We start from the raw sequence: 21,207 nt of genomic DNA, 5'->3' as shown, positions 1-21,207 counted from the left end.
TGCCATCCCGCACATCTTGCTCTTTCTAATCCCTGCTGTCATCAGTGTTATCAGAAACACATGTTGCACTGGTGAATTCAGGGATACAACACTCTAATCTTTTCATAAGCATTCATTTCCTTCATACAACAAAAAGGAAATGATCTACTGCACACTCAAAGTAGTGCATTAAAGCCTGAATGTGACTCTAGTTTTGTGCCTTTTTTTTTTTTTGTGAATCAACTCTAGGCACAGAAGCCTTACACAACCAAAGACACATTTTTGAAAGAAAGGAAATAAAAAAAAAAAAAAAAAAAAAAGTCCCTTATGCAATTTCCTAGTGTGCTAACACCCTGGGAAATAACTCCCATTTCTCAAGACACAGTAAAGCTGAGCATTTCAGTTGAATGGAAATTGTACTTTGACTCTGACAAAACAAAAACAATCTCTCTCCATATTTAAAAAATCCACAACACAGTGCTACGCTAATGCTTAGGAACCATTTTTTCCAAAGGAAATTCAAGAAAACGTGGGTTTGCAGAAATGGTTCTGCTCCTCCCAAGTACTTCACTACTTACCTTCTCCCACTGAAAAACATTTTGCAGTTGGGGCAGTCTTCAGACACTTCAGAATGGAAGACTATCCTTTTATTTGTAATCAAAGAATCTCAAATACTTGGGAGATAACGGTAAAGTCAATTCAATGCTGGCAAATGATCACCACACATTTATCATTCTAAGATAATAAATAATTTTCTCGATTTTAAGAAATTCAAGGGGGGAAAGATATTTCTGGTTTATTTTTTTGGTCAAAAATGTTTTCCTCTTAGGTGATTATTTTTTGTGTTAAGTCACAATACCATTTGTATCGCTGGGGTTGGAGGAATGAAGACTGAAGTGGGGAATCATCAACTCATTGTTTTATAATACAAAAATTTAAATAAGGGGGGAAAAAATTATTTGAGACATGCAAGCATGAGATGCATAGCTCAGTTCTATAAATGATTGACAATGTCAACAGTAACATCCTGGGTTAATTAAGGCCTGTATCATTTTCCAGGCACACTACTTGGGCTCTGTCACTAGTTCATCATCCTCAGTTTGATCATTTGTACCTCTGCAGAAGCAAGTGAATATACTGACCACAGTAATGGAAGCTGTAGAGCATTTTAGTTTTTCAATAAATATTTAAAATTGCTTTCAACCAGACAGTGAAAATAGATAGAAATTAGCTACTCTTGTGCAAGTTGCAAAAATTAAAAGTAAAAAGGTTGTTAGGTCAGTCTCTCGAGGGTCAGAGATGGTTTCAATGACTTTGTAGAGAAAGGTAGTACAAGGTTTTTAACGTCTTCATATAAGCATAATAGTAATGTATTTGGGGAAATAACTAAGAGTCAAAAACACCCTTTTCATAGTCCTCTGCTTCTCCAGTAAATGAGAGTAAGACAACAACAACTTTTCCTGAGATCTATTTTCCATGCTCACATTTCCATCAATACCAGTGCACACATTTGAACAAGAGATCTGTAGCTAAATATTTGAAAACGTTTTCTGGCTCAGTCAAGGACCAAAAATAGAATGCAGGTGTCCTAAGTAAACTTCAGAGGGAAAACTGACTGTTTCTCACTTTTGGGAAGAGTGAGTATATAAAATTCAGCATGATTCATATTTTGTGTTTCAGCATGGAAGAAATGGTAAAAGTGAATTCACATAGTATCTTGTTTATCACAACTCATTTTTTCTCTTTCAGTTGGAAATCACTGGCATGTTAAATGAGGTTTATAACAATTTTGGTAGGTTTATAGTTTCTTACTGTGTAAAAGAAAATTCAAAGTAATAGAGTGCCAGATGTTTTTGGTAGGCAATCCATGCTTATAGCCTGCCACCCCAGCCAAACATCTCCACCTCTATCAAAAAGTTGTATTGTGATAAAAACAATCAGACATCTTTGAGAAAAAACAACAGTGCTGAAAAAAATCCATTCTACAGTGAAAACTCCTTTCCTGTAATGTCTTCTCACACAGGGTTATGTGAACACACAATGAAGCACATATTAGAATTGTTTTTTCTGTTCCAAGAAAATTTGCAGTAGGACAGGCTCCAGTCTCCCTGCTTGTCAGTTAGACTGCTTACATTTTTATTTGTTTGTCAAATGAGAGTCTCAAATTCCCCATGGTAAAATATGATTGAAGAATAAGCCTTTCTTCCTCGCTTATCTTCTGAGTAGCCAACACTATCAGTCAAAAGCAGAGAGAGAAGGATTGACCAAAAAATCAGCTGAGAGAAAAGGTACATTTTTTTGAGGTCTTTCTCCCTTTGCCAATTGCCAGTCACCTCATCTTTCTGGGCCAGATATATGTGGGATCTTAGAAAAACAGAGCCCAAAATTGTTGCCTCATTCCTAGATACTTCATGTATCTGCTGCACACTTCAGTATAGGCAGGAACAGAAATCTGACTGTTGAAAGAATTCTCTTGAAGGTATCAGAACATCTCAGCCTGATATACAGCAGTAAAGATCTGGACAGAGGAGGATCAGGGCTGTTGATTCAAGTCTCTTCGTCTATGAACAATCAGTTCTCTTATTTCTGCCCACAAATCACGCAATTGGTATCAACAGGCACTGGTTGATTTCTGTATCTCATTAGTGATGTTGATATCTTGGACGTCCTGTGGATATTCTGGTTCTGATGCACGTCAAGGCAAGGAAATGTGTGCCAGATGACGGAGATTATTCTCATGTAAAATATCTCTACCTGATGTTTCCAAATACTATAAGCGAAATTATCATTACTCACCCTGCCAAAACAATAGGCTGACGTGAAACTCGACTACTTGGACAGTCGGCTGCTTGCAGTTAAGCAGATTGTGGGTGAAAGTAATTGCTCAGAATAATTTCAGACACTGTAATTTAAAGATCAGATTCAAAATATCTACAAAGCACTTCACAGTCACACCTAAATCTTCCCATAATCAACTCCAGACATAAAACTGGATATACGTAACATTTTGCAGCATCGTGATTTTCTGAAGATGGAATTTTCCCATTTGAAAGAGGTTGTCTCCAACTGCAGAAACCATTTAAATATCTTATGCTAGCTTTAATTTCAGCAGCAATTGAAATACTGCACCTCAGAGTAGTTAAAAGAATCAGCTTATTACACAAAAATTTCCCAAAGTACTGTGACTTGTTTTTTCCAGAACAGGAAAAAAAAAAAACAAACAAACCAAAACCAACCAAAACCACTTTATGGCATTTTTCACTACATCCTACAGAATGAAAGACTTGGTGCTGTTTGAAAACAAAACAAAAACCACTTTTCTAATACTATCCAGCAAAAGTCTTCCTCCTACAACAAGGGACACAAAAATCTAAAAAATCCTTTATCTGTCTAGCTACATACACACACACACATACATATACATACACAGTGCTTAGGAAGAGTTTATGAAGAGATAAATGAGCTCCCTCATCATTCTTGATAAAGATGGAGCAGTCGTGGTCAGAAATTTCTGACTCCTCAGCACAGAATCTTGTGCTACATTGGTTAAAAGCAAAACTCAAAGCCAACATAAGATTCCTATAAGAAATGCTAATCATATTCTTGTTTATTATTCTTAAAAGCACTTAACTAAATATTAATGATGTTTCTCAATCTTCCCCCACTTCCCCATAGAGGCATAAAGAAGTGCCATTTCCATAATGCACTGCTATATTCTAAACCAATAATTATTAATTTGCTTAATAACAAATTCTGTCAAAATATGTTACTTACCTAGGCAGTAAGATTGACTTAAATTAATCTAAATATATATTTGCACAAGCCTAAACAACATTTACTTGAATGCTATAAATTATTGTATATCTTAAGTAAACATATTTATATGGCTGCCTTACAACAAATTCCTAATACTGGTGGGAAAAAAAGTAAACTTGAACACGCAGACATGTCAACAACATTATGAAAATAGTAAGAAATGAGAGAATATAAGTCTCCTGTGCTTCTTTTTGTTAGTTCATTTCATCAAAGCGTACACTGAAAGACAGAATCTGTCATCACCTCCATTAGCAGGCTTTCTGGATACTGTTAGTTGATACAATGCAATAAACCCTTAAGCAATCAATTGTATTTTGGAACCAAAACAGCTTTTTAGTATATTTATAGTAACACAAAAACTCTGGGGGTTGGCAAAACCTTTCACTGCACAAATAGCACACTGTGGTCAGGGAAATTACACAGAAACCGCCATTTCCCAAGTTGATCTGGTCACTGAGTGTTTGCTGTGTTCTGAAGAGAAGCTGGATGAATTACAACCAAAAATATATATTTTATATTTACCAAGAACCAGAGGACTAGGTAAATGGTAAATATTATAGTCAAAAATTTTTAAGTCAAAAGGAACAGAGGACATGTGCTGTTGAGTATCATTACTATCGGTTTGTTACTTTTTCATTGCATTTTATTTGCACTTCACCATCTTTAAGTAAAGAAATGGGCAAGGATAAGAACCATTTTCAAGTACTAAAATAGACTTTTTTGCACTAAAATAATACAGATTTCAGTTATTTAGGATATATGCTTTCCAGTATGTTGTTTTCATGGAAAATAGATAACAAAAATAGTTATCTCCTAAAGCAATGACTTACAATTCTCAATAGTGATTTTTCAAATTAGATGTTATTTTGTGCAAATTGCCTTAACACAGTTAGCTGACTGATACAAACTAATCAGTGTGGCTAATGACTGGTTTTATACATGCTTTCCTTTGAAGAGAACTAAGTAGAAAAAAAAAATGTACAGGTTTCCAAGCATGCCCCCTTACAGGGATGTGAGGAGAGACTTAATCATAATAATGTTTACCTTGATCTTATTGCTACAGTCTTCTCTGAAGTAGAAATGTGCAGGTTGTAGCAAGATGGGTGTCAATCTCTTGTCCCAGACAACAAGCAATAGGACAAGAGGAAATGGCCTCAAGTTATGTCAAGTGGCCTCAAGTTATATCCCCTCCAAGGGGAGGTTTAGGTTGGATATCAGGGAAAATTTTGTCACTGAAAGGGTTGTCCAGCACTGGAACAGGATGCCAAGGGAAAGGGTTGAGTCATAAAAATAAAGCACACTGTGTCTCTGCCTTCATCAAATTTGGTTTATTCTTTTTTTTTGTCCTTTTTTCGTCAGATTAGTAAGAAAAATGGTAAATGGAGTTTTTGTAAGAGAGGACATTAATATTTCCTTGTTCAATGAACAAGCACCACTATTCACTGCATCGATGTGATAAACATACTATCCCTATCTTACATTTTTTAACTCTGTACGCTCTTATTTAATGTCATTTCAGGTTCACAGAAAGTTTTGCAATTCAGAGACTTAAAGAGTATTTCTTTTATATTCCTTCACATACCATCAAGACCATTATGATGGCTGTAGTTTCTTTTTCCCAAAATACTTAATGAAGAGTGATTGGAGGGTGCAAGCAATCGTTTTGCACTTGGACTTTGAAGGCTTGGGGTTGACCTGATTACATTTGGTTTCACAGCAGGATGTATCTCTGAGAAAAAAAAAAGAGAGAGAGAAATTATATGTACTTGATTTTAAAATAAGGAAACCAGTCTATTTCACATATTAAATTTGCTTTTGATTTTCAGTGAAAGGAAATTTTCTTCTGCACTTGTGTCTTTATAGGACCTTGAACAACACTTCAGACATAAGTCTTCATACCCACAGGTCCTCCAAGTAAGAAAAATCTATATCACTTTAGATTAACCAAGTTTAATACTGTGGTGTAGACGTATAAGGATTTAAGAAGTTGAAGAGGTAATAAACATAAAACCATCTGAAACAGGTCTATGTTTTTATTTTCTTACCCTTTTGAGGTCTGTATTGAAGCTACACGCCTACAGATTTTTTTAGCAAGGAAATAAAAGCATTTTACTATAGTGAAACCACCTCAAGCTATTCAGTATTTTCTCTCACAATAAGAAGCTTTAAGGAATCTTCCCACACAGAAGTCACAAGGTGCAGGGGAGTCAGAGGGCCAACCACTGTAGGGCTCTGCAGCTCAAACTACCCAAAACTGCAACAGGAACACTCCAATACAGTCATTACTGGGGAGTTTCAAACATCCTAATATGTTTCATACAGTAGGAGAAGGAGGAATAAAGAGGGTAAGAGGTAGCAAAGTGCATCTGGCCAGCACACTTCAGGGTGGCAGCTGCTGTGTTTGCCAAGAGCTGATGCAGCTGTATGGAAATTTCTTAGTTATCTGCCAGACAAAAGTAGCAAAAGGAAGCCTCAGTCGAGTCTGCTTGTTCTTCATCAGGAATTTGCTGAGCCAACTAACTTATTCCCATCACACATTTGGGTTCAAAATGCCACCACTGTGCACAACCTCGGGCAGACCAAATTCGTGTGTGAAGGCAGATGCCTGAGGGCAGGTCCTGTCCTTCTGACACATCCACAGAGCACCAGCTGCCAGCACTGCACAGCTTATGAGGCACTCACAGCCCAATTACACCAGCAACTTGATGTCCCCATGCAGCAGAAGACACCTCTGTCTCACCTCTGGGCTGAGAAGATGAGGGCAGAGGGGCTGGGACACACATCAGGAGAGTGAGCTGCCCAAGGGGGCTAAGATCAGAAGACAAAAATTAAGTACTTTCTCATATGCAGCCCAGGTTTACAACTCCTGAAGAGTGCTTCTTTCTGCTTTTCTGTATGCAAAAAGCACAGAAGCTGGGAATAAGCAAAATCTACAGTGAGGCCAGATATCCAAGGCTCTCCAGCCTCTACCATTCACAGCTATCATTGTAGAAGAAGAGAAACCATTGCATAAAGTCAAAGTCCATTGCAATAACGTGTTTTTCCTCCTTGGCACTTCTGAAGGAAGCCTGACATCCAAGCACTTGCCTGCCCCACCTCATGCTCTCGCTCTCACGGCGAGCCCTCGTGGGCAGCTGGCAGGTACCCAACCTGCCCATCCCACAGGGAACTGGCCACGGCTGCAGGGGAGTCTGGGGGTGAGCCACGAGAAGTCGTGATAACTTTTAAAAGGTAGGTACATAAAGGTGAGAAGGCCCAACAGTTTCATCAGTATCCAAAGGAGTGGAAAGGAATAGGATGGTCACAGTGACTTGGTCAGGCTGTACTGGGAACAGCACGCCAGAAGGAGACAACGCCAACAAATTTTCACGTTGGAAAAGACTTTGCTTAATTGTTCACCACTGGTTCGGTTGGAGCTTGCAAATGCACTCTCAAAGCATGAGCACCCTCATACAAGAAGCTTCAGGAGGGTTAGATAAGGGTAATGCAAAGGCAAATAGAGAGAGAGGGTGCAGGTGATCTCTTCAGGGCAGTCTTGTAGATTTGGGTGTGCAGCTAAAGGCTAGTTTAGTGTCACCAAATTTCTCACCTCTTAATTAGATGAAAGCTTCTTCCTGACATTCACTGCAGTATGCATCTGCTTTTCATATAAAAAAGTTTAAGAACACCAAGCACGCAGCAGATTTCTAACATGTCCCATTTTTCTTGATGTAGGGAACAACCATCTTGTATTTTGCTTCTTTACTAAAATGGGTACTGAGGCATGTTTAATGTTATGAACATTACTGATTGTTAAGGCAAAACTTTAAACTGAAATAGAAACACTTGTGCCATTTGCTGTAGATGATTGGAATTTGGATTCTAAAATGTTCATTTGGCAAGCTTTTCCAATTTTCTGAAGGAAATGGTAAATTTTCAGGGCTAACACCATTAAAATATGATTTTATTTGCCCAAGAGTTCCAGCAGCAGCCACAATAATCCCAAGCAGCTGTGTCAACATATGAGAACTCAAGCTCCTTCCATCTACAGCATATAGGAGATGCATTTCTACATTTTCAGAGTGAGCTAACAGTTGAGTAAGAAAGCATTTCCTTCCTTCAACTTCTCTTAGTTCAGCAGTCACTAATCCTCCATTAGTTTACCACAAAGGTTGACTCTTTCTGCAGTAGAGGAAGGTAGCAAGAACAAGCTCTATACTTAAGTTCCAAAAAGAAGTTTAATTAAGCAACCAGGACACTTCGGAATGGACTGAATCCTTCCTTTGGGGTCTTTACACCTCACACTCACTCCTCCTCTATGTATAGACTTCCTTCAAATATTTTCATGCCTTAGATCAACACTTTCTAACCAGATATTTCATCACACCTGAGAAGTGTAATGAGGCATTTCAGTGGTTTCACCTAAATTATATTATCCCATTGTATAATTTCATTATGGAATAATAGTAATTATCAATCTTTTAATTCCTGCTGCTCTTATCCTTGATCTATTGCCTAGTAATTCACTGAAAATCTTCTAACTATCCGCACCTTTTGCTAACTCAAGAGAAATGACTATAGCATCCAAATTACCCAAATTATCCCTTTACCCACATAACAAATAATCAGTTGGCCATATTCTTACATAAAAATAAGACAGGAGTAAGAAACAATGTTTCAACAACGTATTAGGAAACCATTTTAGAGGACCAGATTACCAAAATGCAGCCTCAAACAAGTGAATAACAAAAACAACACCAAAAAGTTCTCCCATTTCCACTCATGTCAGTAGACTAAAAAAAAAAAAAAGCTCAAAGCAAACAAAGAGAAGTTGAAGTCTCCTACTGAGTCACTTAAATAAGCATCCTGGATTCCAGAGGTGCTTAAGCAGCTGCACCTCTCTCTCATCTCATCTCCTCAACATGTATCACAGCTGGAAATGTGAGCTTGGTTTCCTCATAACTAGGAGGTAACAAAGGACATTTAATTAGCCAAGGGTTCACCTTAGGGGCTTTGTTTTAGTAAGCACAGTGATGACTGAAGGGATTAGAGGGGATTAGCCCTAGCTCTGTGGAGGACAGGGCCTAATTTTAATGCTTAACCTGCCTCATCTGTGGAACTGGCAGCCAAGAAGCAGAACAGGGTTAAAAGTAAATGATGACCCAGGATGTGCAGGGCACTGAAATCCTCTCTGCATCACCAGAAAGGTTGAAAACAGTAGTGCCCTGAGACACACAGTTAACTGTATGCCAATAAATGCCTGTGCAAATGGCATGGGAGGAATTGTAAAAAGAAAACAAATGCCTCCCTGTATAAGCTATGACATGATATTTAATACTCATTTTTATGAGAAAAATAACTCAAGCGTTACTCGTTTGCTGAAACATGCAAAAATCCCAAATAAACAAAAAAAGATCACAAACTAAAGAAAAAGAAAAAAAAACAAACACAAAAAACCAAACAAACAAAACCGAAAAAAAAAACCCCTAAACAAAGAACAAACCCATCAAGCTAAATGGCAAACAAAAAGCCATTTTCTTGTCATCCTTATAGAGCTAATTCAGATGCACGTATTCAGCTGCACTGGGTACACTTCATATCCCTGCAACACATTATTTGCCTTCAACTGCAGTGGAATACCTTCACTTCCCATACAATCAAATGCTAAGCAGACTCTACAAATAAATGGTATATTTTAGCACTGTTAATCTTCTACCACACATTCACCTAAGTATGCAAAATGCTGTCTGACATTGTTCATGCATTTACTCCCATCAAACCTACACCCTTATGCTCCCTCAACGACTAAATAACAAGGCATTAAAAACATGCAGTGTCTTTTAAGTTTACCCATGTTACCATTTCTTCTTCTGACTGCACAGACAGGTCAACTGGATGAGCCATCTCTTGTCATCTTCCCCCCCTTACAACCACAGCTCCCTCAGGTCAACCAAAGCAGTCCTTTCAGCACAGGTAACACATACAGCCAGGATGCCTGTAGGAAATTATCACTGGCTTTTTTCTTAAACTCCAGGGCAACAGGGATCAAAATTCAGCGAGAGTGGTATTAATTCTTCGTTATACAGTTTTCTGAAGTTAGGATTTTGATAAAATTGATGTTCTGGAAGAGCAGATGTAACTACATTAATAGCTAATTTTGGTTTCAGTAAGGCATGAGACTGTTACTGTTTACTTTGTTCTAGTACAAAAAAATCTCTTGTTGATGGAATTTTGAGCAAAATATCTAGACTGAGCTCGATACTCAGCTTCACTTCTGCATAATGGAATTAACAGCAGAATTATTCACTGATCAATGGTTTGATTTCTATATTCATTTGAGTATTAACAGCCTCTGGGTTATCACAATTCTTACATGACTGTGTAAATATTTAATAGTCAGTGATAGTTCCTTGAAAAGAGAATAATTTTCACTTGTTTTAGCAAGGAATCACTATTACTAGAATTTTCCTCTCTCCATTAACTGAAGGGTTCACTGTCCTCTTGGCTGTGACCTCAGTGCAGATCTCACTGCACCTTTTAAACTTAGGTCATCAGATTACAAGATTGGTGCCTTGGTGTGGCTGAGGTGCCCTTCTTTTAAATATATAGCACTGCTATTGGATTCAAGGGGCACAGTAGAGCAGCACTGAGCACACTAAATATCTCCCCTCTGAGCAGTTATTTTCTTCATTTAGACTATCAGACTATTTTTCACGTGCCAAATTAGATCAGATTTCATTCTGACACTTTAAACCAGTATCAGAAGAACTTCTGCCTACATCCTGCAAGTTCAATCATGCAGTTGTGCAACTGACCGTGGACCATCATTATTTTTATTTTGTTAACTTCAGAGTTTTTTTTTGTTTCTCAAAGCATAAATCCCTATTTCTATCCACACAGGATTATAAAGCATCAGTACACACTGAATGTTTGTTTGGTTCATTATTCTCTGGAGCCAGATACGCACCTAAATACCCAATGATACATGACAGGGGTTTTCTGGTGCTTTTAATCTTCAGAGGATTTCCAGCAAGTTCACAATGTCGATCTGCATCTGAGAATTTTAAAGAATAAAACTCAGTTTAATTTTTTTACCATTACAAATAGAATTAGGACACACCAACCACTTTCTGTCTTGCATTTTTTGACACAAATTTCTCTTTTCCTTTTAGCCCATATTGTCCTTTTTTTTTTTTTAAATCAATACTTATAATGATGGATATTTAAAGGCAGGATGTGCCTTTAAATCATGCAAGTGATCTTATGATTATTCTTTTTTTTTTAAAAGTTAATGTAAGTTTTACCACCATTTTGATTGCATTTTTTGCTTACAAAGCAAATGAAAAGCCAGCTATGCAAATGAAACACAGATGAAAGCATGAGCACTAAATGAAATGCAGCTCTGGCTATTAAAAATAATTTACATTGAATTTTTTATTGTTTTTTACAAGCTTCTTTGTCTCTAAATGGGGCAATAGAGAGGTAAGGATTTAAAGCTGGCACTACTGACTTGTCATGTCTTACTTGCGTAATGGTGATTCACATAATGCTTAATAAGTAAAATGGAACACAGGGGTTATCATGGCTTGAGGATAAAAACAACCAACCAACCAAAGCAACTCCTTCATGGTAAACTTCTGAACAAAGTGGCCAGTTCTAACCAAGTACTGAAAAGCTCAAAGATCTCAAGGATTGTAACTTTCTGCAAAGCACATGAAAACTAGCAGTGCAGTAACTGCCTTAAATTTCATGCTACTGCTATGAACTCACACCTCTAAAGGCACTCTGAATACACAAGCAGAGGTTCCATTGTTTGTCCCAAACATAAAGTGTTACTATGAAGAGGTTCATGTTTAGACAGTGAAGTCAATCAGCTTAAGGCAAAAATTTACAAGGCACTAGGTTTCAGCAAATAGTTCCAAAACTACTGGAAATATGTTACTTTTTTTTTTTGGTTATTCAGAATGACTCTGTTTATCTGTCTTCCAAGAGCACATAAGAAATCCCCATACAGATTTTCCAGTATCCCTAGAACACAGGTATCCTGTTCTATACAAAACTGCACTCCTATGGTGATTGTGTAGATTGAGAATTCTCTCACATGGAATTACATCACACAAATACCTACCCACCTGTACTCCTTTCTTTGTACAGGTTTCACACATGCAGATCTGCATTTCCTAACAAGCTTTACAGGAGGTACACATTATAAATAGATTATAATCACAAATCCGCCCTGTGTTTTATCAAACTGTTCATGTTTCCTTCATTCCAGCACATGAGATGGAGTACACAGTCACAGGAAGAAGATAAGACACTATGTAGAATTATTTATAATCTTATATTTTATGGAGCTCTGTGCAGAAACCATGAAGGTTCTGAATCCACAGACAATTACTGAAATAAATATTTCAGATGTTCAGAGATGTTTTCAGTGCAGCAGACAATGTACAGCTTACTTCAATATATGTGGAAAACTACTTGAGATTCTGGAAATGCCAACTGGTATTTGGGCAGCCCAAAGCTTCCAGAGCCTTAATGCTGAGTACACAAAGCACTTTATTATTTTCTCTAAATAACAAAATATACTGTTACATAGGGGGGAAAAAATGCACAAACCTGGTGCCTTGAATATTTTTAATATTCTGCAACACCTGAAGTATTTTAAGTGACAGGGTAGAACGGTGTCTCTCCACTGACTCCCTCAGTAAAACAAGAACAAGCTATACAGTATTTTATAGTTACTTTGAGAATACCAAAGCATTGCCTAAGAAGTAATTAGCAAGAACATTTTCCATCTACGTGTCTTCACTTTAAAAAAAGGCATTAAATCCTGGAGATGTATTAATATGGTAACTGGGAATACAGACTGCAAAGACAGCACAATTTCCATGCTTGAGGTAAAGCACGTTCACCAAAGCTGAGTATCACAAAGCACACCTATTTATTAAAGCTGTTAAGTATTTTTAACAGCAGCAAACTTTGATCCACAATATGGTACTCCCATACAAAGTGCAATACAGTTTATGATCTCTATGCACAACACACAGAAAACCACAGAAGTTAGGTTGTGCATCACTCTCAAGTGTAAAACCATTAAATAAAAAACAAGTCCTAAAATCAAATACGAGCATCCACATGCAATAAAATTCTAAGAGCAGTGAAATAGTGGAAGCTAAGAGAAACATTGTGTTTATTAAAAAAGAAGTATTATATTTCATAGTGTATTTTTCAAACACAGCAAAAGCACAAAATGTGCTAGTGCCTGTAGCAAAAGGTGATGAACGTGTGAGGAAAATCATCAGGAAATAAAAAGGCACAGCAGAAAAGCTGATTGCATTCCTTGCATCAGCATTCACTACAGAAGCACTTTAAACTCACTTTCAAAATAATTTTATGAGGAAAGTATGAGAACTGCGTCACAACAAAGACTCCATAGGAAATATTTCAAATGAACAGGTTAATGAATAAAAACAAGTTACCAGGACCAGGTGGAATTCTGCTGAGGACATACACTGCTGGTGTTTAATGAATGCTTAAACAGTCTTGACTCAAGAGAACAAAAACAGGGCAAATGTGATAACATTCTTCACTAAGTAGGTCTGCAGAGTGGCAAAAGGGTTGCACTATTAATAGAGGCACACAGTTAAATATGGAAACATCAAGGGAGCCAACAAAGACCTTGCAGAGGGGAAAACATGTTTAATGTGCTCCCATGACTCAGTGTTGTATCCTTGACACAAGAAGGACGACACGTGCACCCAGCACAGCCATGGATGTCCCCTCAGCCCGTGTGAAACAATAGCCAGACTCCATGCTGAGTTCTGGGATCCCCACTACATAAGATATATGGACACACTGGACCACATTCATCTGCTGGAGAGTTACCAGACTGGTTGGGAGCTGGAGTACAGGACATACACAGAGTCCAAGGGACTGGGTCTGGTCAGCCTTGGGACAAGAAGCATGAGGGGAAACCTGATTGCCCCCTGGAACCTCCTAGCAGTGGAGCAGAGACACACCAAACCAGATCCTTCTCAGAGGAAAGCAGGGATAGGATAACCTACCTCTGCTCTCTGTGGCAGCAGCTACAAGCTGGGAGACAGGAAATTGTTAGACTTAAGGAAAAGATTATTTACCCAGAGATTGATCAAACACTGGAACAGGTGCCCAGAGAAGTCGCGCAGTCTCCATCCTTGGAGATCAAAATGCTCATCTGGACAAAAGGCCCATGAGCACATGAACTTTATGCAAGAGGTGGGATTAGAGACCTCCAGGTGTCCCCTCCTACATACAACATGATCCTGTAACCCAGAAACTGCCAGCGTCATAAGTCTGCCAGGATCCTCTGAAGGGATCGTGACATGTACACATGCAGCTGATCTGGCATCCAACTTGGCATTTCAATGAGTTTTTAACAAACTCTGTCACCAAAGACCTCTGCTGCCCAGATGTTACAGGGTAAAAGTTCTTTTTCAGGGATTGGAACCTTATTAAAATTAATTGTCTACGTAATCCCCAAAGGATCTGTGCTGTTCAACATATAAAACATCTGGAAAAGAGGTGATTAGAGAGTTAAAATTTCCTGATAAGAAATGTCTGAGCATAATCAAAGCTAAAACTGATTGCAATGGATATCATCAGCATCAAACACCACATGTAAATTAATTCTTAAGAGGTAAAATGCCTGTAACATACACACATAACGATGGGTTCTACACCATCACCAAGCAGAAGGGAATTCATGAAGTCAGCACTCTCTAAAATTACGGGAAATCTGTATCTTGAAGTGCACATAATTTGGTGCACCATAACCCTAAAGAAGATACAGTACTATTAGAAAAACACCAGGAAACAACATTACAAACCACAGTGTGAAACATTCTTAATGAGGTTTTGAAAAGACCAAGTTCTTAACCTAGAAAAGTGAAGACTATTGTGGGTATTACAGAGGTGAATGAAATCATGAATGCTTTGAAGAAGATGATAGCAAATGAGGTTGTGCTTTTAGATCTGAAAGTACTTTTTTAATGACTCCCTTTTTTCAAACTAATTTGTAGGTCTCTTAGATTCTCATTGTCAAGTTATTTGTCTCTGACATTTCATCATCCTTCTATCAAAATTCTGATTATCTATTGAATGTACTGTGCCCTCTGTATTCCCTGAATTGTATTCTTCTTAGAAACTTTGGAGAAAAAATAGCATGCTCTTTCCATTATTTTTCTGGATAGTAAAATGTGGCACAAATTGTACTCAAAGATAATGGAGGAAAATATTTTCATCCTAGATGCAGCCAAAAACTCTTCTGCAGCTATCAAAATCAAAACACAGTTTGTGGAAGAATACCCATAAATGCTACTCACTTCAGATGAATGGGTAGTTTTATGTCAGTAAAACATAAGCTCTATGCTAACAAAGACAAATCAGTAACATTTTGCATATTCTACCTAGTTTTGACTTGTCTTTGTTTCATCAAACAAGATCACAAGCAAGTCCTGTGTACCAAACTTGTAATAAATCTGAAGATTCAAAGGTATGATAAGTTTTCTACATGAGCAGTATACCCATTCCCTACTAACTACATATATTGTACAGGCAATATTATTACCATGCACTGAAAACATTTCGACAATCATGTCTACACAGACAGCACGTAGTTATCCAGATTTAACTTGCTATAATTAATACATATATCTATATTGATAAAGCTATATCCAAACAGTGGAATAAAACAATCCATCAAAATATCCCTGCGCTGAAGTAATAATGCTTGCAGACACATGGCTCACTGCCAGGCATTTATCAACCTGCTTGTAAGCTGGGAACAGATCCAATCTTGCTAGTGACTGTCGAGAAGAATGCCCACCTTGCTTTCCTCTAATTAAGAGACCTTCCACAGACGGGATAGTTTTGCTTCACCTTCTAAAAAAACAGGCAATGTATTCAAACTAAAAGGTAGGTAGTGCATGAGATTTAAAGCCTTAGAATTTCCTCTTACCAAAGCAGTTCACCAATTCTAATTATTCCTGAAAATCCATCAGACAAGTTTATTGTCAACAACTACAGAGAGTTGATTATGTTCAGGCAGAACAAAGTTTGAAGTTTCCATGACGGGTTGTGCTCCCAGCAGGAGGTGCTGTGCCTTCTCAACCTCCTGGTCGCCATCTCCACTACTCCTGCTGGTATCTGAGCAGGGGTCATGCTATAGGGTTCATTAATGAGAAAAATCTGATTCTCTATACTAACCGAGGGAATAAAGAACACAAAATAGGACCTTGTTTTCTGCCACTGGATATAATGGGCTGAGCGAGCTGATGTGGGCAGAATTACAATAATAGAAAATGTTCAGTCGAAATCTGGTTTTGCCTAAAAGATGGTTGGGCCTGAGGTTAGCGTTCTCAGAGGCTTTCACGCTCCTCTGAGACAACAGAAGTATCTGCAGATGCATTCAGGTGGAATGCAAAAATCTATCTATTTTATGAGTAAGTTTGGGAGCCCCTGGTGGTCTAGTGGTTAAGGGCGCGGCACTGTCACCGCCGAGGCCTGGGTTCGATTCCTGGTCAGGGACACTCCCGAGCAGGTGGAGCTCGTTAGCCCTTAAAGGCAACCCATCTACGTCCTGAGGACCTCACTGCCACTGTCCAAGCTCGCTTGGCCCCGGCAGATGAACCTTAGGATTAAAGGGTGGGCTCAGTTCCGCGCACACTGTGTCTCACCTAAAAAATCCAATGCGCAGGCTGGAAGGTGTAAAGACCTTCCCCGGATCTTCGCTCGCTGAAGACTGGCCATTATTATATTATTATTATTATATTATCATTATGAGTAAGTTTTGACATGATGGTTCAGACAGTCCTTCTCAGAACTGGGAATTAGTTTCATTTACAACCTGGCACTTCAACAAATTACACAAGACCAAGGTGGCATAAAACCTGTTACACTGGTGGCATAAGTGCCCTGCCAATCCTTCCATCTTCAGGTTTTATGGTTTCTTGGTGTTGTTATAGTGCCTAATGCAATAAAATTGTGAAACGCAGCTACAGTTTCAAGAACTGGTTTGGCACACACAAAGCATCAGGTGAGTCTGACATAGCATGTAAGCAGTCATTAGATTCAAGTTTCAGCACACCAACAACTTGGAAAACAAATTCCAAATCAGGTCTTGAATGTCCTAACACCATCTCATAACATATCACATCATGAGTGACCTGTTACTCTGGCCAGGTTATTATCTAAGCATATCTGTAACTTTATCTGTAACTTACAGATATTAATTCAATATTGTAACTACTCCTCCGATTCAGATTAGGAGATAATTTCTGTTAATTTAGTACCTCATTTAAAAATTTAAATTTAAATTACTTGCTTCAAGATAACCTTAGAAAAAGATTCAGGGTATTCTCAGGAAAAGAGAGACTATTTAGTTCTAACATTAAAATCTACAGAGTGCACCGAGTAGAGGTCACCAGATCTAAGTACAGGAATAAAACTACAAAACCATTTTTTTTTATTTACTTACTTATTTATCTTTAGTAGACCAAGAATATGGCAATGACAATGCAGGTAAGAACACTGTAATTATTTCCGAGAGAGAGACTGCCAGAAACAGAATGTGTGAGTGTGTGCCTGTGTGTGTGTATATCTCTGTGTGTGTACAGAGAAAAGTGAGTTATATTAGTTGAGGTATAATCTGGTTTCCACCATTGGAAAATTATTTTAATGTTGTGTTCAAAAAACCCTGGCAAGTGTGACTTTTTTCTTTTCTTCAATCTATGTTAGGTCTAATCAGGAAGCATCAGAATTCGAAAAGACAAATTGCAAGGTCCAAAAATTGCTTTGAGCAAAAAGAATTGTGAAAGACAGAGACTACAGGGGAAAAAAAAATCTTTTTGCTCATTGTTAATTTGATGTGGCACTTTTTCACTTTAAGAAACAAAGAGGAAGCACTTGCAGTAATGCCAGTCTGATACAAGAATGTTTCCGGCTGCAAAGCTCAGCTTTTCACTCCTCTCTTTAAAAGCTGAACTGTGTATTTAACACTTGTTCTAGTATGATGACTAACCATTGAATGAAACCTTTTTCTTCTATTTTTTCTCCTCCTTAACCAAAGATTTCTTCTTTTTTTGAATTCTGTTACTGCAGTAGGCGAGAAGAAACAGGGATATGGACAAAAAGAATCAAGGTTCAAGTGAAATTATAAGTTTTCCCCCATGCTTCAGAATAAACAGAAATTTAAAGGTATAATGCTTCCCTCTCAGAAAGTAACTCTTACTTTGGATTGAGAATTAAAAATATAATCCTACTCCACCTTTAGACACACTTCTTCCATGAAGTACAACTCATTTTATTCACACAGTGGACACACAGTTTCCTTAAATCTGGAAGTTGCTCCTGACTTGCATAGGTTTAAAAGAAGAAAGAAAATGGCCAAAAGGACAACTAAAAAATTAGACAAGGACAATGAACAGAAATATTCACCAAGCTCTGGATGCCTATAGAAGCAGGTGAAGAGTTTGTATGTGAATAATAGCTGATGTTAAAGTACATAAAAGGAAAATAATTACTCAAAATCAAATTTTAAGCCCCCATGGAGTAAACTTCTTATAATCAACACTGACATCATCAGTATCCCAGTTAAATATGTTGGGAAAACATTTGGCATTTATCTAGTAAGCATGGTTATAAAATTTTATATTCTAAAAAGGTCTCTTCAATTCTAATACAACTGACAGTACTATGAGCCAGGATGGCTCATCTTGGAATATCAAGCATCTGCTCGATATCAACCGTATCTGTGGAAGACTAGGACATATAACCAGACAGCATGAACAGTAAAACAATGTGCTTAGCGCAGGTACAAAAGCTGTTGAAATATTCAATGACTTTGCAGCAGAACTAACACACATATGCACATGAGGAGACTTACTGTTGCTATCTACAATAACTCATATCCTTTTGTCATATTACTAGCAAATTCATCAGTTCTTTATATTTTTGTTATAAGAAGAACTAGCATAATACAGAATTTTATTTAAGACTAAAATTTAAAGCTGGAACAGACAAAACTAAAATGACGTAATTATGATGTAATAATAAACATGGCTATCACCACCACCTGATCATCACAGTGACAAGGGGCTGTATTACACACCACATTTAAATTCTTCACAGATTTCACAGAATATTCTGAGCTGGAAGGGACCCACAAAGATCACTGCGTCCAACTCTTAAGTGAATGGTCCATACAGGGATTGAACCCAAACCTTGGTTTATCAGCACCACACTGACCAACTGAGCTAATCCCCAGCTCCTGATTCTTTTACCAACTCACTGAGAAAAAGCAGATGTTCAGATCTATACTTTCTGCTCAGTGAAAGAATAAATGAACAATACAACAATACAATAGAAGCAAACTTCTTTCACAATGCCTAGTAGGAAGCATGTTTTTTTATGTCCTGGTATTGATATCCCCTTCCTGATCCCACTTTTTTTAATGGCAATTTTTGTAAGGGATAACAGTTTTCCCCTTTTTAATTAATTTGAAATGTTTCCCTGGCCTAAATCTGTTCAAGGTAGCCAGAAATCCAATGTATAGGTGATATGCTGGACAAATGAAAAAAAAAATGAAAAGCAAAAGTGTATAGACAAGAAATGTTTATTGAAAAAGAAAATAAAATTAAAAGACAAAAACAGGTGGAGAGCACAGCACACAGAACTAAGAATTAAAAAAACATCTTACATTCTGCCTTAATGGCAGCACAGTTAATAGGGACAAAGGGACGTCTTGCTGCCTGCCGCAGCCGGAGGGTATTTTTGCAGACCTGACGGGCCAGTTTTGTCCAACACGTCGTGTGAAGAAAGAAAGCTTGACGTGTTTTCACTGCCGACTTTGGACTTCCAGTGTTACGAACTGGAGTTCCCTGTGTGGCCTGCCGGGACATGTGAGTTCTAACATGCGATTCCTACAAAAAGGAACAAAAAATTTAAACAGGTACATCTGAATTACAGCATTAAAATATCCACAACTTGGACAAATTCTCAAGGTTATTAAAATAATATGTATAAGCACTATACAAAAATCTGGGGCCTATGTAGGAAGCTGTAAAACACAGAGTAGAGAACTCTATTAAGAATGGATTTATAATGCCATTCCAGATGAGATATTGCACAGTCAGTGTAACATTTTCATACATAACACACCATTTGATTGAGAAAATGACATTTGTCCACCAAAAATGCCTGAAGCAGATGTTTACCTAAGGCTTAGTCAAATAAAGACATAGTAGGGCCTGCACACTTTACAGTTCTACTTAAACACAGGAAAAGGATTAAAAAAATTGAGGTTTATTCAACCAAAGTTGAACACATACATAAAAACCCCTTTCCACTAAATACTCAGATCACAGTAGACTTGTCAAAGCCCTATGTTTCATTTTAGCAAAGTTCATCTACACAATCCTACCTCAGTAGGTTGGCTGGAAGATAGTTTATCTTCATCTGTCTGTGTAGGCATTTTCAGGCCACCATACTTCTTCCAGTAAATCCAGCAAGATGCACACAACCTACACTGCATATTAGGAGGGCCCCAAGAATACCATTGGTGAGACTGTGGAGCTAAAGAGGAGAAAAGAGCACAGGTGAACTGGTGCATGCTACATTCACTATAATAAATCCAAATGCTGTAACAGGTGGCTAAATATGGCCAAAATATAAGAGCATTGCATGGATAAATGTTCAATACATTTGACACGGAGAATAAAAACTTGAATTGTTAGTTGCTTTATTTTTTACAAAAGCACCACAGAAGTCAACTCTAAATGGAAATTTTGGAAATGCTCAAGTCATGCAAATTGAATACTTATAAGTCAAGATCTACATTCAAAAAGGATAAGGACATCCTTTATTGACCTTGAAGATGCATATGTATTTTTACCCTGTGCATGTGGAGACCCAGGACACACTAATTTAACCTTTTCTCTTTTCTTTTTGTAATCTTTCATAAGAAAACTATTCTTTAAAAAATATGATTTGAAAAACAACTAAGTATAGAACTGGAACCTTCTATACACAAAATATGTTTTTAATTTAATTGTTGTTTAAGACATGGGCAGCCATAGGAATGATAAGCAAGGAACTCTTATACAGCAGGCCTTTTAAATTCTTTCCATTTCTGGATTTTTTATATCTCATTCTCACAAAACCTCTGTTGAAGGCTGCTATTTCAAGAATTATCAGAAACACACTAAATACTAGAAAAAACGAACATACCCTCCCCCTGCCCCCCAACAACAACACAGGGGGAAAGATACCTCAAAACCAACCAACCAAAAAAAACCCAGCTCAAAACCTCTTCATCCTTACAGAAAAACCAAAAATTAACTTGAATCCAGTATTCTGAAGGTAAAGGAATAACATATCAATGCCATCATATTATAA

The 21,207-nt window shown here is 37.6% G+C and overlaps 1 protein-coding gene across 4 annotated transcripts in view; it reads right to left on the bottom strand.

Moving 5' to 3' along the window:
- MTA3 (metastasis associated 1 family member 3) overlaps positions 1–21,207 on the bottom strand; it is a 134,694-nt gene that overhangs the window by 33,374 nt on the left and 80,113 nt on the right. For all 4 annotated transcript variants that reach the window (XM_050315242.1, XM_050315243.1, XM_050315241.1 and 1 more), the window contains exons 13-16: positions 20,234–20,385; positions 19,511–19,733; positions 10,742–10,828; positions 5,378–5,524 (exon numbers count right to left, since the gene is read on the bottom strand). In XM_050315242.1, the coding sequence (XP_050171199.1) occupies positions 5,378–5,524; positions 10,742–10,828; positions 19,511–19,733; positions 20,234–20,385 (609 nt within the window). The remainder of the gene's footprint in view (positions 1–5,377; positions 5,525–10,741; positions 10,829–19,510; positions 19,734–20,233; positions 20,386–21,207) is intronic.

This window comes from Myiozetetes cayanensis, unplaced genomic scaffold, assembly GCF_022539395.1.
Source record: "Myiozetetes cayanensis isolate MyiCay16 unplaced genomic scaffold, myiCay2020 scf2-11, whole genome shotgun sequence".
NCBI lineage: Eukaryota > Metazoa > Chordata > Aves > Passeriformes > Tyrannidae > Myiozetetes > Myiozetetes cayanensis.
This window is presented reverse-complemented; position numbering and strand designations above follow the sequence as displayed.